Source organism: Mytilus galloprovincialis, chromosome 11, assembly GCF_965363235.1.
Source record: "Mytilus galloprovincialis chromosome 11, xbMytGall1.hap1.1, whole genome shotgun sequence".
NCBI classification, from domain to species: domain Eukaryota; kingdom Metazoa; phylum Mollusca; class Bivalvia; order Mytilida; family Mytilidae; genus Mytilus; species Mytilus galloprovincialis.
Window position 1 is genome coordinate 57,500,187 of NC_134848.1, and position 16,890 is coordinate 57,517,076.

Genomic DNA, 16,890 nt, shown 5'->3' on the forward strand with positions numbered 1-16,890 from the left:
AAGATTGATGTATGTCACCAAAATACAGATTTTCGTGTAGATTTTTCACACAATGATATCAATATGGTTAACAAACATAATGCCTTTCTTTTTTCGATGTTAAAAATATTGAATGCAAGTAAATTTAACCAATGTGTCATTTTATGTACATTTTATGTGTGTAAAATTTGTATAAATTTAATGATGAGTAGCCCGCCTTTTCATTTTATAGATCGTACATCGAAGCTAGAAAAATAATAGTTACACCACTAAATTCAGTACATTGAATTGTTTTGTTAGACACGAATACTTTTTATGATGAAAGTATATTTAGAAAGTTATACAATGAAACATGCTGAACTTTCAATGATTTTCTCGATAAAACCTGATTAACAGACTTTAGCCAACCCGATTAACAGACAAACCGCCGATATAGCCGCATACTCAATATAGATTAACCGACCAATCTCTCGGTTAGCCGAGTGTCGGCCGTGAAGACATCGTTAGCTAATATGGGCCTTTTGAAATATTATCCAGAATACTTTAGATACTGGAGTAGCTAATTATTGTACATTTGGGGACAATAGTTTGATTTCGAGAATAGAGAACAGAAACTCGAAAAGTTCTGTAATGATGATACGGGCTAAAGTTATTCTGAACTAATAAAACAATGCATCCAGTTTTGGTTTCTGAAATTTCTAAAGGTATGTCCTGAAGAACTGATCGGGAAACTAATTAATGAAAAAAATAACTTACTTTCTATACATGTACGTTTACTTCGCCATTAATTTACGTGATATGTATTGAACGAGAGAACACATGTTGCAGATGAAATGTACAATTCATTATTACAAAATCGATGAAGGAAATATTTGTCGAATTAATCATTGATTTGAGCATTTAGTTTGTTTTTCTTTTATATCATTATTTTTTTTTTTTACTAAAAGATCGAAAAGTTACTGTACATTTTATCATTAAAAAAGAACTTATTGAAATGGATCACGTGTTTATTTCAAAGGTGTTTTTAATTCTCTAGTTATTTTATAATTTATATGATTCATACATGTTTTAAAGTCATGTTAATATCAATCCATATTTATGAATTCAATAAATGATGACGAAGAGGAAACAAATTAAAGATCAGTTCGACATAAAGTATATCAGAGCTCGTCACGTGACAAACTACATGTAGAAACATATAATAGATAATACCCCTACCTTTTCCTCCTTTTAATTCTTCTCTATTCTTTATTTATTTTTGCGCTCATTCCTCTATTCATTATATTTTAGCACCCCATTCTCAATTCTATTATTATATATTGACCGATTTTTACCCCCGATTTATGGGCATTATGTTTTCTGGTCTGTCCGTCTGCTCGTCCGTTCATTCGTTCGTCCGTCCGTTCGTTCGTTCGTTCGATCGTTCGTCCGTTCGTTCGTTCGTCCGTCTCCTCTTCAGGATGTAGTTTTTGATGAAGTTGAAGTTCAATCAACTTGAAACTTAGAAAACATGGATTGAGAGTTGTCTCATTGACACTCATACCACATCTTCCTATATCTATATGTTCCCTATGATAAGATATTTCTAATCGTAATGCCAAATTAGAGTTTTTACAGTTCACAGAATATAGAAAATGATAGTGCGATTGTGAACTATAGACACCGGTGCATTACGTTACCATTACATTTGCGCGCAAAAATCATTACGTTTGCGCGCAGACACATTCTTGTTCTGTTTTCTTTATAGATTTTGCCTATTTGTCCTTTTATTTTGACCTTTGTTTACTATTCTGTAAACCTTATCCAGACTGCATTATGAATTCTAAAATGTATTAAGGTAACAAATTAGGCTGTGCTGTAAATAATAGTTTTATGGATTGTTTTGATTCATTGTTTTATTGTATTTTTATTGTTAATTTACATATAACTGAGGTCAAATGTTATAGAATATCATTGACAAAAACTGTTACAGTATACGTATCCACCCTAATCTGACACATACTATGGGTGTTATTGCTATTCGTTACTGCCTTTAGATAAAGATGAAAAAGTCGTTTTATAGCCTTGTTTACAAAGTATTAGTCTTAAACTTAGCTTTGGGTCGTATTGGATGGACATAACTGGGATTTTTTTTATTCCGTTTACAATGTTTTGTCTACGACCAGCTACGAACTTAAATGTTTAGGTAAATCGGTCATTTCATATTTGATCATATCTGTACATTAAAGTACGTAGACGTTAATAATATTCTAGCGGTTTTTATTGCTTTTTCATAATCATATTTTTGAAAATTAGTCGTTAGTTTTAATTTGGTCTTATAGTCTTGATTTACATTCTGATTTCGATTTTTAGCATTTAAAACTTTTAAGTGATAAAATATTTGAGGTTTGCCTTACGTCCAGTGGCAAATATTTCACACGAAGAATATAAACCAACGGAATTGAAAACTTTAGTTAAAACAATCATGGACCTTCCAAGTTGACTGTTATCACATAAATCAGATAATGTAGAGTAACTATTTGTACTTTTAAGGGTGATCCGTACTTTTGATTTTTTTTATCAAATAAGGCACAAAATTTCAAAGAGTATTTGTTCTGTGTTATACATTGATTCTGCAAAGTTGGTCATCCGGGATGAAGAACAAGAAATTAAGACTGCCACTTGAAAGAGAGCATTATGAAAAAAAAACCAATCATTTAGCCAAATAATATGTACTCTACGGACATTAATAAGCTTTTTCTATAGTGCAGACAATGCAGCATTCTTTGTATCCACAGCATTTCCATCTCAAACCCAACTTATTTTTAAACATCCCGCAAATTCGAACGGTTAACTCGCTTCATCATGGGTATTTATACTACCGGATATGATTGATTGATTGTTAGTTTGTTGTTTAACGTCCAGGGGGGAATATTTCATGCATGTTCAGGACGAGACAAAATTCATATTATAATAATACAAAATAAGTGTCATCTACCAAGGGTAGTCCGGGATGAAGGACAGGGAAATTTGGACTACTGAAAAATAATGCGTATATAATAATGGGATATAATTTAGCCTTGCAACAGATCACCTACGGACCCTAAGGTAGTAGATAAAATGGGTCCCTTTCGTGCTGACATCGTCGCACTGTCTTTACACGAGTCATCTGTTTAATTTCCCCTTTTTGACCGGACGTGTGGGTTCTTAAACATACCACACAGCCAAATGGGGTTTACTGTCATTCGGAAGAAGACCTTTAGTGACCAAATTTCTATTCCCTAGTCACCCTAGGGTGGATAATGCATAATGCTATCCACATTCTTATGTAATGATAATGCATTATGTGCAAAGGAAAGTGTATGGCAACTTTTCTCTCGAAACTGCCAAGAAAGTAAACGATTCGGTGCTAATAGGGTAAACTTGTACCTCGTACAAATCAGTTCAAAATTTTTATGACATTGTTCTAGGTATAAGAAAGAGACGATTGTCAATGAGATAACTATCTCTAAAAAACCCAAACACAACAAGACGAGAAAGTCCTATATACATATCCGGGGTTCAACGGCCACCCTTAAAAGTACGAACTGCGTGTACTGCATAATATAGCCTTGGAATGCACTGGTAAACAAAAATATAAAAACTCAATTGATAGTCAAGATTTATCCGTCTTGCAGACAGTTTTCTTTAAAGTTGAATAGTAAATTACTTAGTCATATATGCTTCCCGATTTTTACGAACCAAAAAAACGGCATTGACGTATTTCAGAAAATTCCAAGCGGTCCTCGTGGTCTTGTTTACCATATAATTAGACAAATTTCGTCAACAAAATTATGCCAGAAGGTAATAGTTTACAATATCAGACCGCAAAGATAGTGAATAATCCCCGGGCAATAATACGATTATCCGTAAATATCAATAAATTTACAAATGTTTACCATAGCCGAAATCTGAGACGATATGAACAGTTTATAATTTGTAATTTCATACTACCGCATGTAAAACTTTGCATTTACATTATTCTTTGTTTCAATAACAAGTATATTATCAAAATATAAGTGCAAAGAAGACAATTTTAACCGTTTGACACTCGCTATATATACTTCAGTGATTTGTATACATCAAAAGCTGACCACAAGACTTATATTTAAAGTACGTGTTATACTGAAACTCTTTACTTTCAAGGAGTACACGAAAGATCGGGAGCAAACTTTTTACTAACTCGTATCTGGATAAACTGCGTGATGTAAAGAGACCACCTAGCTTAAACTCTATTTGTGTGCAAAAAAACAAGTAAAAATAAACAATGAGACTAATAAGATTGTTAGGTTGTGCTATGTTGGTGTGTATGCTTGAGGCAGCGCCATCTGGAAGTGTGGACAGTAACACACAAAATGGTAAGATCTTTTCAAATATTTTTTAACCTGATAAACCATAAATAGTCACAATTATATATTAAACAATATTAATTAAGTGTACAACTCTTCTTAATCTAAAAATGGATGTTCTAAATATAAAGTTTTTTATCTTTTAAATTGAGCTAAAGTAAATAAAAATTCTAAAATGAAACACAACACAATACCACGTCCTTTATCTATGGTACGATTCACTTAAATGAGGGTCTTCATGGAGGGTATACTTCATTTCTGTATTCTTTAATTTCTAAGACCATTGTTTTCTGTTCTTTATAAATTTTGCCTGTTATTCTTTATTCTTTATATTTTAGCAAACAATTACTTTTCTCTTTTCTTTATTTTTTTGGTATTTCATTCTGGAATTTTTTCATTTTTCTCAATGCTGAAAAGATTGCTCCTGTATATATTTAAAACTGATAGATGCTTGATACTCAGTTACTTCGATCTATTTCCATCTGAACATAGAAAGTTAAGACTACACCGAGCGCAGATATACAACTGTAGCATTCCGAAATGAAAACCGCCTTTCGTAATCATTTGATCAATCGTACGTCTACCAGACAGAATACGCTGATGTATTGATCGTGTTAAATCGTTGTACTTCTATAGTTGTTCTGTCTTCGAATATATTCACGGGGGGGGGGGGGGGGGGGGGGGGGGGTGGATGCAATCTTCGACAGTTTATACCAAAATGTTTAGGTTCAACAATGACAACCGGTTTATTTCGATCACTATCACTATATTCCAATAACTAAATAAGCTTTTGTATATTAAATAAATCATCGCTATTAAAATAAAAAAGAGATGCGGTATGATTGGCGATACAACTGTCCCCAGAGCTCAAATGAAGTGATGTAATCAACACAAGGTCACAACACGGCCTTTAATAGCGAGACAAACCCATACCTTATAGTAGTGTATAATTGGTTCCGACATGAACAATGTTAAAAAATTAAAACTAGAAAACTAGAATAAGTTGCTTTCTGTCTCGTTTTCGCAAATGTTAACAAAGTCGTCAGTATAACTAGGTGTGAAAATTTCTCATTAAAGCCATGTCCGTCGAAAATAGCAGCATTTTAAGCATAACGGGCTTTTCTCATTGTCAAGGTAATATAACGGAGAAAGATCCGGACGACACAACTTCATTTCTTATGATACGTATTCACAGATCCTGGCGTATGATGTAGTTCCTATAATTGTTTGGTTTTCACGCATTGAGACTTCGATGAAGAATTGTAGTTTCTATCACGATTTCCTTGACATAGGGTTTCTGCTCAAAAGGAAGCTATTTAACCAAGGTTTCCAAGTAGCGAAGTTGAAATCATTCCTTCGTAAATTTCTAGAGCATAGAGGTTTCTATGTCGAGTTTTGTGTACTTTAATTCTCTGTTGGTCTTTATCTTTAGTAGCTATGGCATTGTCATTTTTTTTTCGACTTATGAGTTTGAATATCCCATTGGTATCTTTTTCCTCTCTTTTTTTCTTATTTGCACTCATACCACATCTTCTTATTTCTATTTATAATAAGTTATCTTTCTACCAAAACAAAATTCCACACTTCTGTCTTACGGCAATTTACGTCTTGGAATGTCAGGAATGTTGTCTGTCATGGTGACTTGCGAAAATAGGTTTATGTACATGATTGATCAGACAGCATTGGGTCAACATGTCTTTATGTAAAACATTTTTATCAAAAGGGTTCAGTTAAGTTCCTCGAATTTCAAGAAAATAAAAACTGGAGAATAATCATGGGGAGCTAAAATATAAAGAACAGAGAAAATGGCCTAACATTTAAAGATGAAGACCACCAAGAACATCGGTTATATACATATAAATCATTTGAAAAAAATTAGCAGAAATTATCAAAATTTACCAATTAACTCTAATTCAAATAATGACAAAACGTTCACAGTATGCTACATGTTTTCCCTTCAGATACAGGCTATGATGTGTTTCCAGTCGGCTCCTGTTAAATACTACAAACGCCGAGTCATTAAAATCTCCAAGGACGATTAAAACGGAAAGTCCTTTATCTAGTAGCAAAATCAAAAGCTCATATAAGTCATTTGTTTTTTGACATTTTTAACTTTTATATAGATATTTGAAGATGTGGTATTAGTGCCAATGAAACAACTCTCCATCCGATTTTTTTGTTCACACATCGTTTCAAAAATAATGAAATTTTATGCGACTGTCGTACAAGTGAGAGGTTTTGTTAACTATAAAACCAGGTTTAATTCACCATTATTGATGTGGTTCGAAAGTGTTTTTCGTTTCTCGTTTTTTATATAGATCAAACCGTTGTTTTTTACCGTTTGAATAGTTTTATACTAGTCGTTTTGGGGCCCTTAATACATGTAACTTGCTGTTTGGTGTGAGCCAAGGCTTCATGTGGAAGAACGTTCTTTGATCTATAATGGTCTACTTTTACAAATTGTGACTTAAAAGGAGAGTTGACTCATTGCCACTCATACATGCACCACATCTTCTTATATATATTGTGCATGTTTAAAAGCTGTTTGTATTCATACCAAATTAATATGTTTCCCTCCTGGATATAAATATGTAGTTAAATGTATCATCTTTTTATTACAAATCAACATACAACTGAACACACCCTACATACACGTGGGTAACATTTCTTTTTATATTTGAAAGAAGTAAGAAAAAATCTAATTATTTATGCTAATTATGTTGTTTATCATATCATGTATAGCCGAAGGGTATCATGTTTTCAAATATAGATGTATTTTGATAAACGATCATTCCGCCCTTACTAATAAAATAATTATCAGACTACAACACACAATCGTAATGCAATGTGTGGATATTGGCATGGCGGGGTACATGGTTAGGAGGAAATGCATACACTGTCGACTCGCCGGATTTGGTTTCTCCGGATTTAATTCCTTTTGAAAATCAAATTACAAATGTAAAATACTATTTTGTTTTACAGGATTGTTAAATTTTATGAAAAATTTCTAACCGTACTTATTGATACAGTTTTTGTTTTGTTCATTGTTAAAGTAGTGACCCTATACATGCTTATATCCACGTTATTTGAACTCTGGTGGATAGTGGTCTTATTGTCAATCATACCATATCTCCTTGTTTCTTTTTCAGCATTGATAACGCATGTTGAGATCTCATAAACATGTTTAACTCCGCCGTATTTTTGCGCCTGTTCCAAGTCAGGAGTCTCCGGCCTTTGTTAGTCTTGTATTATTTTTGATTTTAGTTTCTTGTGTAAAATTTGGAGTTTAGTATAGCGTTCATTATCACTGAACTAGTATATATATATTTGTGTAGGGGCAAGCTGAAGGACGCCTCCGGTGTGGGAATTTCTCTGCGTTGAAGACCTAATGGTGACCTTCTGCTGTTGTCTGTTCTATGGTCGGGTTGTTGTTTCTTTGACACATTCCCCATTTCCATTCTCAACTTTATGTCAAGCATAGGTACATGCGACATTCTATGTAATAGTTACATTTTCGAAGGCTCTTGTTTATGTGTTTTCGATTGATTTAAAATAACTTTAGCTTGAAATACAGTAACCGATTTATAAATCTTAGAGCACTTCAGTCTCTTCAATGCTTGTCGTGTGATGCTGTTTTTCATATTTGTGTTTCGTTCATTTAAGAATTGAATGCTTCTTTTTGTAACTTCATTGGGGTGTAAAAGCGTTGACCGAAGTACGTTTTGTATGAAGCGCGGAAGCGGTTCATACTAAAAATGTGCGCACGGTCAACGCTTTTACAACCCTATGAAGTTACAAAAAGAAGCATTCAATACTTATAATTACATTTTTTTAGCAATGATAATGAAAACACGAATTTTATTATTGTTTTATTTAATTCACCTGTGCACTTTATTGTGGGACCACGTGTTATCATGAATGAAAAGTTTTATTGAGCAATGCAATTGCTTACGGAATAACACGTGATGTGCAGTTAGCCAATCAGAAGAAAGTATCCTAATGAAACATACATCTAATGTAATTATTGTTTTGTACTTAAATCAGCCCGTTGTAGTTTTCTCGTTTGGGTTGTTTTACATTTATGATTTCGGGTCCGTTTATAACTACATATCTGTATGGGTTTTACTTATTATTGAAGGCAGTACATCTATATATTTTGTTTTCGCTAGTGAAGAGTTAACTTATTTGCATTCAAACCAAATCTTCTTATTTTTATATCTAGATGCTTTCTGAATTATTTTATTTTCATGATGGGTTGTTGCATCATTGACTATGTCCCTTATCGCTTTTTATTCGTAATTTAACAATGTCTGTACTTACCTCGTAAGACTTTTGCGTAGGACTACTTTTACATAATGCTCACTATTTTCAGGGCCAAAGATATACGAAGAGTCGTTTTTCTACAGTTTGTTTTTGAAGCTGATGTCTAGTGGATCTTTAAGACAATGGATAGTAAGTACATGTATCTGTCAAATATCAAGTCTCTGGGAATCTTGAAATTTAGTTTTCAACAATTTAGGCCAATAACCCAACGTATTTCGTTTTTATGCAGGGGCGGATCTAGGATTTTTTTTTTAAAGAAGGGGCAAAATTTTCGAAAATGCTACCATTTATATACAAGCAATTATTTTATTCGCCGAGTTTATGCTAGTAAATAATTATCATACAAAAGGAGTCTACGTTCTCTTCTGAAACTAAACTTTTGAAAACTGATTACTAGAAATTCAAAACTTTATAAATTGATAAGGTGAATCAAACACACTTATCTGGATTTAACCGCAGCGTCCGCTCGAATCCAAAACTAGAACTTAAACACAAAACCGATTTCTATGACTTTTTTTCCAAAAAAAATCTTAGTCCTTTACAAACGAAACAAGTCATTTATAACCAAATCCAAGTAATTAGTTAGGTTAGAATACATAATATATACACCAATACACGTTTGATCCAGAAACATACTAGTAATAATTTGTAAGGATTAAATAAACAAATAAACTTAATTGGATGTTTCAAAATGTCCTAGAGTCAATGATTTTATCAGAAACAAAATATTTTAATATGATTAATTGACCTGATAAAGGTATCTTGACCTTAGCAAGTGGCGCCAGAACGAGACATCCAGGTCACGTGCCGTCTTTTATTTCCTTGTCATTGTTTAAGTTGGACTGCATTGGCTTTGTTTGTGTGTTTCGTTGTCATTATATGGTCTTGCTATTTAAAGAGAGAGGTTTTATATGTAAAACTGATTTAAAGTCACGCTTACTGGATCATGTATTACCGAGTGATGTTTTTAGAAATCCCTTTTTTGTAGAAGTGAGTGTGTGGTGTAGACTTACTGTCCCAATTTTTGGCATTTTTATTCTACTTTAAACGTTTGTTTCTTTCCGAAATTGTGTGATTGTTTGTTGATGGCATCATATATTTAATGTAAACTTACAAGCCAGTTTACAAACTGGCACATGTACACACATTTAAGCAGAGAGGTACAGTGTTTACTGAATGAAACTGTTGACACAGTATATCATTCTCATAAGGGTAAAGTTTGGTACCTGTGAACACGTTTAAACTCACTGCATTTGTTTGCACCTTTCCTAAGTCAGGAACCAGCTGGTGTTCACTGGTTGTCGTTTGTTTTTGTTGTTTATAAGTGATTCTCGTTTTTTTTTTATTGAGATTAGACCGTTGGTTTTCCCGTTTGAACGGTTTTACACTAGTCATTTTTGAATCCCTTTATAGCTTGCTGTTTAGGTGAGCAAAAGCTCCATGTTGAAGACGGTACTTTGACCTGTACTGGTTTACTTAAAACAATAATGACTTGGATGGAGAGTTGTCTAATAGGCACCCATGCCACATCTTTTTATATCTTTGTACAATTATTTTGCAGAATCAGAAATTTCTGAGGCCATCTGGCAGCAGTTCTGGTTTATCATTTGGTATGTATTATTAACATTAAACGTGAATGTATCGAAATAAAAGCCATGCTAAACAATCAGAGAACTTGGATAGGGAAATAAAAAAAGTTAGAGATGATACAATGGTATCGATAACAAACCACATAATAGAAGAAAACAGTAAACACTTAGGTCAGAAGGAAAACAAATGATGAAAAAATAACAACAAAACTCTTAAAAACAACACAAAATATTAGTAATGAGTAAAATAAACCAAATCAAATCCGTTGGTGAATTCAGACTATCAAAAAGGTCCAATAGTTCCTTTTTCACGAGTGACAACTGCCGTTGTAACATGACATACTATAGGATGATTGTGAAAAAGCAAAGCACGTTCTTATAATCACCTTTATTTTGTCATGCTATGATAGATTTAATTTATTAGGTTTTTTTTTGCTGCGCGTATACTGAGTTCGTTGCATAGATGGATTCCCATATCCTTTGTGTTTCAATAATGATAATTACTATTGATAACTTTTCTGATGGTGTTATGTGGATAGTTTGGTTGTTTTCGTTAATCTTTTGATCGCAGTATTTGTTTACCTTCGACTTAAAGTTGTTTTAAAAATGCTGTATCTTCTTAAGGTGGTACCCAACACTTTCACTAAAATTAATTTGTCTCGTTTAATCTTCATAAAATTTTGACAAAGTATTTACTTTGACCCTTTGACAAAAACATAAAAATTCTAAAAATTTTGAACCAACCGTTTTGTCAGAAAAATTACACTGGTCATATAGCAATTTGACAAACACCAATTTTGATCATTTAGAAGCTTAATATTACTTTTACAACACAACGTAATTTAAAAAACGTTTAGCTGACTTTACAGAGTTATCTCTCTGTAGTGTTAGGTACCACCTTAATTACTTTTATGGATAAGCAAAGAGAAAACACAAAGTCATGTTACTAACAACTACTTTAGTAAATATACATGAAATATTTGTTACAGTAAGCTAAGCAACAAACTATCAATCTGTCTCTGACAACCTCACCATGTGTAAATTTTTAATTATTTGTATTCAATCCAGGTGCAAATGACATTAACAACAGACAGTCAACAACCATTCAAGCAGAAACGACTTCACCAAGTTTGACCTTTGTGAGGGACCTTGACCCAAACGTTAAAGTTCAAACAAGCACTTCTGCAGTGAAAGATCTTACAGTTGAAAGGGATCATATGAATCCTACCCTGACGCCAAATCAGGTTGTAACGGACTCGAAAACAACTAAAAGTAAAGACAAATTTACAATGCCAATTGTTCTTTTAACTGGTCCTGAAGCCGAAAAGATAAAGGTACCAGATCATACAACAGAAGGCCTAACTGTGGTTAGAGACTACATGCAAGATGGCAGCAAAAAAGTTAAACGTCACGTGTCAAGAAAGAAGAGAGCTCACCAATATCAATTACCGATTGTTAGACTGGGTTCAAAGGTTAAATACAACAATCCCTCTGACAAAGCTTCTCAAACATCACCGCTGACCGATGACGACGGACAAGATTTAGTTATCGTTCGGGATAAGTCCAATCAACCAAAAACCGTTACATTCAGATTCGTGCCTTGTGGGAACGGTCAAATGTGTATTGTATTTGATTAAAAGCTGGTATGAAGGGATTTGAAAAAAATGTCATTCTTTTTTTAACTTAATGCTCCTATGTTAAATAAACAATCCTTAGCTTGCGGCTCTTCTAACGTCTACTTGTTTTTAACATAGAGGCAGAGTTGTTAGTATTAGATGAACAAACTGATCGTTATTTTACCTTTTTTTGATTTTACATTATTTAAAAATTCGTCCGGTGTATCTATGATCATCTATATATACGTATACAGATACACTGGTAATTATAATATATACGTTTATCTATATAACTTATTACGCTGTTAAGCATACTTTTATATTTTTTTTAAAAATAATTTATTAAGTGCTTCAACTAGTGCTGTCATTTGTACATAATTACTATTTCATACATTTAACATAACAGTATTTTCAAAAATGATGTCTTTTTCAATAAATATAATGAATAGTGGTCCAAACTGGCAAATCACCAGCCAGTGAATGAATGAAAGAGACAAGTACCTGAAAGATTGAATTGGAGCCAACTCGAGTTCGTATACATGGTACACGGGTACTTATTTGAAGGTTAAACATTCAGTGAATCGAATTTTTGTCTATAATTTGGATTATAAAACTGAGTTGATGTTTGAGACATCATCTACAAGGAGTTTTATCATTTTGTTCACATCTTTTATATTTTTATATATATATCATGACTTTTAGTATATTGTTTTTGTGTTATGTTTCATTTCATTAATTATCATTTAAATCTTGTTATGTTTTGATGCAAAATGGTTAGTAAAATCATTGAAGATGATTACAGGTAGTCGGTGAAAGGGCATAACCAGAGCGAATAGTGTTTATTTCTTTTATTTCATTCATGAAAATGTAAATTGCAGTCTTGTTACTCGGGAAATCAAGATAATTTTCCCGCAAATTTTGACAGACGAGACTATGATCCCTTTACCTGTATATGCACTTTTCAAAACAACTGTTTTGCAGTTAAACCAATATGTGGTTAGATTTTTCATGTTTTCTATGTCATTTGTTGTTGTACATGTGTTTTTGAAACAATAAAATTTAATATTCCGTGTGATGTTTTTGTAGATAATATCATTTGCGTGGCTTGATTATCAGTTTGGTCAAATGACCACAAGGGGACAACCTGGTTTACCTATAGTGTCCATTGTATTGCTTGACCCTTATGGTGTAATTTTGCAATAAAGATTATTATTGTTATATACTCTACGAACGAACTTTCATAGACTTACATGGCCAATTACATGTTTAAGGATACAATAAGAAGTTCAATTCCTGGGCGGTTAGTAATATTAATAATATCTCGAGAGGGAGAAGAGTTTTGAAAATGAACAAATTAGGCTGGGATCCTGCTAACATGGTTAACCCCGCCATATTATTTATGTATGTGTCTGTCCCAAGTCAGGAGCCTGTAATTCAGTGGTTGTCGTTTGTTTATGTGTTACATAAAAAAAAAATGTTTTTCGTTCATTTTTTTATATAAATAAGACCGTTAGTTTTCTCGTTTGAATTGTTTTACATTGTCATATCGGGGCCTTTTATAGCTGACTATGCGATATGGGCTTTGCTAAGTGTTGAAGGCCGTACGGTGACCTATAGTTGTTAATGTATGTGTCATTTTGGTCTCTTGTGGACAGTTGTCTCATTGGCAATCATACCACATCTTCTTTTTTATATAATATTAGGCTGGTAAAAACTGAAAATAAATAAATTTATACAAGACACGATAAAACTATATTCTGCAACACGAAATGATTGGGGAAACAAATCTGTACATACGTGCAGCTAAAAAAAAAAAAAGAAGCAAGCGTAGCAACAAATGAAAATAAATGATCAATCCAATACATCAAACACCAACACTCTATATATCAAATTGTCGCCCCTTGATTTTAAGAACGGATTTACGCGATACAACTTCACAATAGTTTATTTTTATCACATATATCATTGATTTTGCGATTTTGAGGGTAAAATCCAAATCATCCTCCTCGATTCTCATCTACCTACAAATTAAATTTTAGTAAAATTGAATTGATCTTTAGAATGTAGTTATCCAACATTAATCAACCTTTTGCAAAAAAAAATAAAATTTCATAGTTGTTTAATTTCCGACGTTAGACACACACTTAGGTAGAAAGAGAAGATAACAATTATTACACGCACTTGTATATAATTTTTTAATGATTGATTACGTTTGCTTTCTATATGTACAGTGGCAAATAGTTGAAAAATTTAGACAGCCACTGGGAATAAACACTATTTCTTTTCCACGGGTCACATCTCCATTTTGGACGGGTGTCAGTCAATGAACGGACAATGTCATTCATAAATTACAAACTTCACATGCTAGAATCTTTAGCAATGACAAATTAAAGCTGCCGAACAGGAACATAGTCACACATAAAACTATTGAAGTTAAGAAATAAAGCACTGGCACATGCAACACAATTAAGTCGAAGAAGAACTCACACACCATGAGAAGAAAACAACGAACAATCAGTTTACTGTACAAACCACTACACATGAAAAAAAAAGGCCGAGTAACAAAAGTTGTCGTGTATAATATCTTCATGTGTTTTGTTCGATATTGTTTTTAGTTGGGTGTCATGGCAGATCTATGTTATATTCAGGATCTGCTGACCCTTCCGGAGCAACTAATAACATCCCAAGTTTGTGTGGGGTTCGTGTTGTTCAGTCTTTAGTTTTATGTACTATTAATTGCTTGTCTGTTGACATTGTTCTTTCTTAGCCATGGCGTTGCCAGTTTATTTTCGACTTATATAAGAGTTTTAATGTCCATCCGATATTTTTCGCCTATCTTTTATAAGGAAATTGGACTATTGATGAAGTCTAAAGAGAAATAAGAAGATTTGGTATGAGCGCCAACTCTCCACCCAAGTCAGAATTTATAAAAGTAAACATTATAGGTCAAAGTACGGTCTTCAACACGGATCGTTAGCTCACACAGAACAGCAAGCTATAAAAGCCAGCCCCCCCCCCCTCCAAAAAAAAAAATAACTAATGTAAAACCAACCGTCTAACCTATATTAAACACGAGAAACGACACTTACGAACCACATCAACCAACGGCAACCACTTAACAACAGGTCCCTTCCTTGGGACATGTGCTACGTCTGAGTGTCTTTTTGTCTTTGAGGTGTGCATTTGAGGGGCATTGACATATACCACACATGTATCATACATATACTGACATAAAATTAAACAAAAGCATAGAAAAAAGTCTTGTAATGTATCGTTGCAACAGGAATCACTATCCATAACAACAAAAAGAAGAAGCAACATTTTCACAAAACATGGAGGCAGATTCCAGATTTTTGATTCAAGCGTTATTGTAGAAATGAAATATATACCCAGTGAAAAGATGCAAACGTATTTTTGGGACTATTTTATTTTAAAAATGTATAAATCGTGAGAACTTGAGTTATTTTTGAGATAAAAAAGGCGAATTGTTTTCGTCTAATACAGACCCTGGATCCGACACTTAAAACAGTACGAATCACACATTTAAGGTTCTTTCCGTCGTATTGGCCCGTCTTATTAACAGATTAAGACGTAGGATAAATCCTTTCCATTTTCTATAAGTTTGTCTGTAAATCTTTACAAAACTTTACGGCATCACTGTTCTATATGCGCAATTTTAAAACTTAGGACAACATCGAGTATTTCTAAACATATAAAAAAATAAATCTGCAAATCTACTAAATTTGATTGAATGTCAGTACTTTCAATTTCTTATAAAACCATGTATAGCACATTGCTATATATATAACCAAATTAATAAATTTAAATGGCTCAAAACTATATTTTTTTGGCATTATTTCTTGTTATTCTGTAATAATTATAAGGCAGGCCATTTTAAACAAACACAAGTAAAATGCCATTAAGTTTTGTCATAGTTTTCAATTCAAATTATTTAATATTGGTGAGGGATGTCCCTCGATGTAAATTTTGACCAAACTATGTAAAATTAACGACATTGCATCAAACTTCTTCGCAACAACAATTTATTTACAGCACGTAATAACATTCTGATTGTATGGATGTATGTTTACGTGTTCTATTACTCATTTTGATATTTTTTCTCCATACATCAAAAACAATATCTTATTTAACAAATTTCGCCGTTTATTTAAGAAACAGTCTGTGCAAAGTGGCTTTTTCGGTCTTTCATCCGTTTTTTACATTTCTATATATGTACTTTGATCAAGCTTTTATTAAATATAAAATTCTAAATATGACATTAAAATAGTAATGACACGCCTTTCTATGCACATATTGTGTTTGCATTTGTGTTTCTTTTTTTGTTTTTTACTACAATATTCATCAAATTAAAATTACAAAATCCATTTCAAAGCACTAACACGTTTAAACAAAACAGGGGAACAACAAGGAAACAGAAGCGTTTGGTAGTATATATGCTATACTATGCTAAAATCATAAAAACCGTTTAATCTCCCGTAAAGAGCCCTTCTCAAAGTTATATAAAAAGGTGGTTTGTTCCTACCATCTTTATCTCAGTTTCTCTACCAAGATGCTGTATACGAAACTTATGGTTAGTGCACTTGTGTTTGTAATAGCCGAATGCACAGGTAAGTCGACTTTTAAAATCTAGAATTTCATATCATAAACTTATTCTTGGTAATTAAATTCTCAACGACAAAGCACCTGATTAGTTGAAGGAACTCTGTTGTCCAATTGTTTACCTGCATAGTAGAAATCTAAGGTTATTTGCAAATAATAATTTAGCTGTTGTGCGACCGAATACAAATTCAATGAAGAAATCTTTCTCATATATATAGCTCCACAATACTTTAGAATACGATACCAAAGGAAAAAAAATGTTGTGAAAACCTGGACACTTTTAAACAAAAAAGTGTAGTTTTCTTGACTGTAAATGATTTATACGAACTCACTCATATATTCTAATGATTTTGTATTTTATGCATATAAATTCTGGTTCTACAGACAATGTATAGA

At 32.8% G+C, this 16,890-nt stretch overlaps 1 protein-coding gene across 1 annotated transcript; it reads left to right on the plus strand.

Moving 5' to 3' along the window:
* Positions 1–3,909: 3,909 nt before the first annotated feature.
* Positions 3,910–12,942, plus strand: LOC143052450 (uncharacterized). Its single transcript, XM_076225490.1, has 4 exons — positions 3,910–4,355; positions 8,719–8,798; positions 10,231–10,279; positions 11,327–12,942. Exons 1-4 carry the CDS (start codon positions 4,265–4,267, stop codon positions 11,893–11,895), a joined length of 789 nt encoding a protein of 262 aa, XP_076081605.1. The 5' UTR covers positions 3,910–4,264; the 3' UTR covers positions 11,896–12,942.
* The last annotated feature ends 3,948 nt before the right edge of the window (positions 12,943–16,890 follow it).

Bases quoted from the DNA above. Each gene is read 5' to 3' on its own strand.
- LOC143052450 (XM_076225490.1), top strand. From the start codon at position 4,265: ATGAGACTAATAAGATTGTTAGGTTGTGCTATGTTGGTGTGTATGCTT. The intron at 4,356-8,718 runs GTAAGATCTTTT...CACTATTTTCAG, and splicing joins GGACAGTAACACACAAAATG to GGCCAAAGATATACGAAGAG. The intron at 10,280-11,326 runs GTATGTATTATT...TATTCAATCCAG, and splicing joins CAGTTCTGGTTTATCATTTG to GTGCAAATGACATTAACAAC.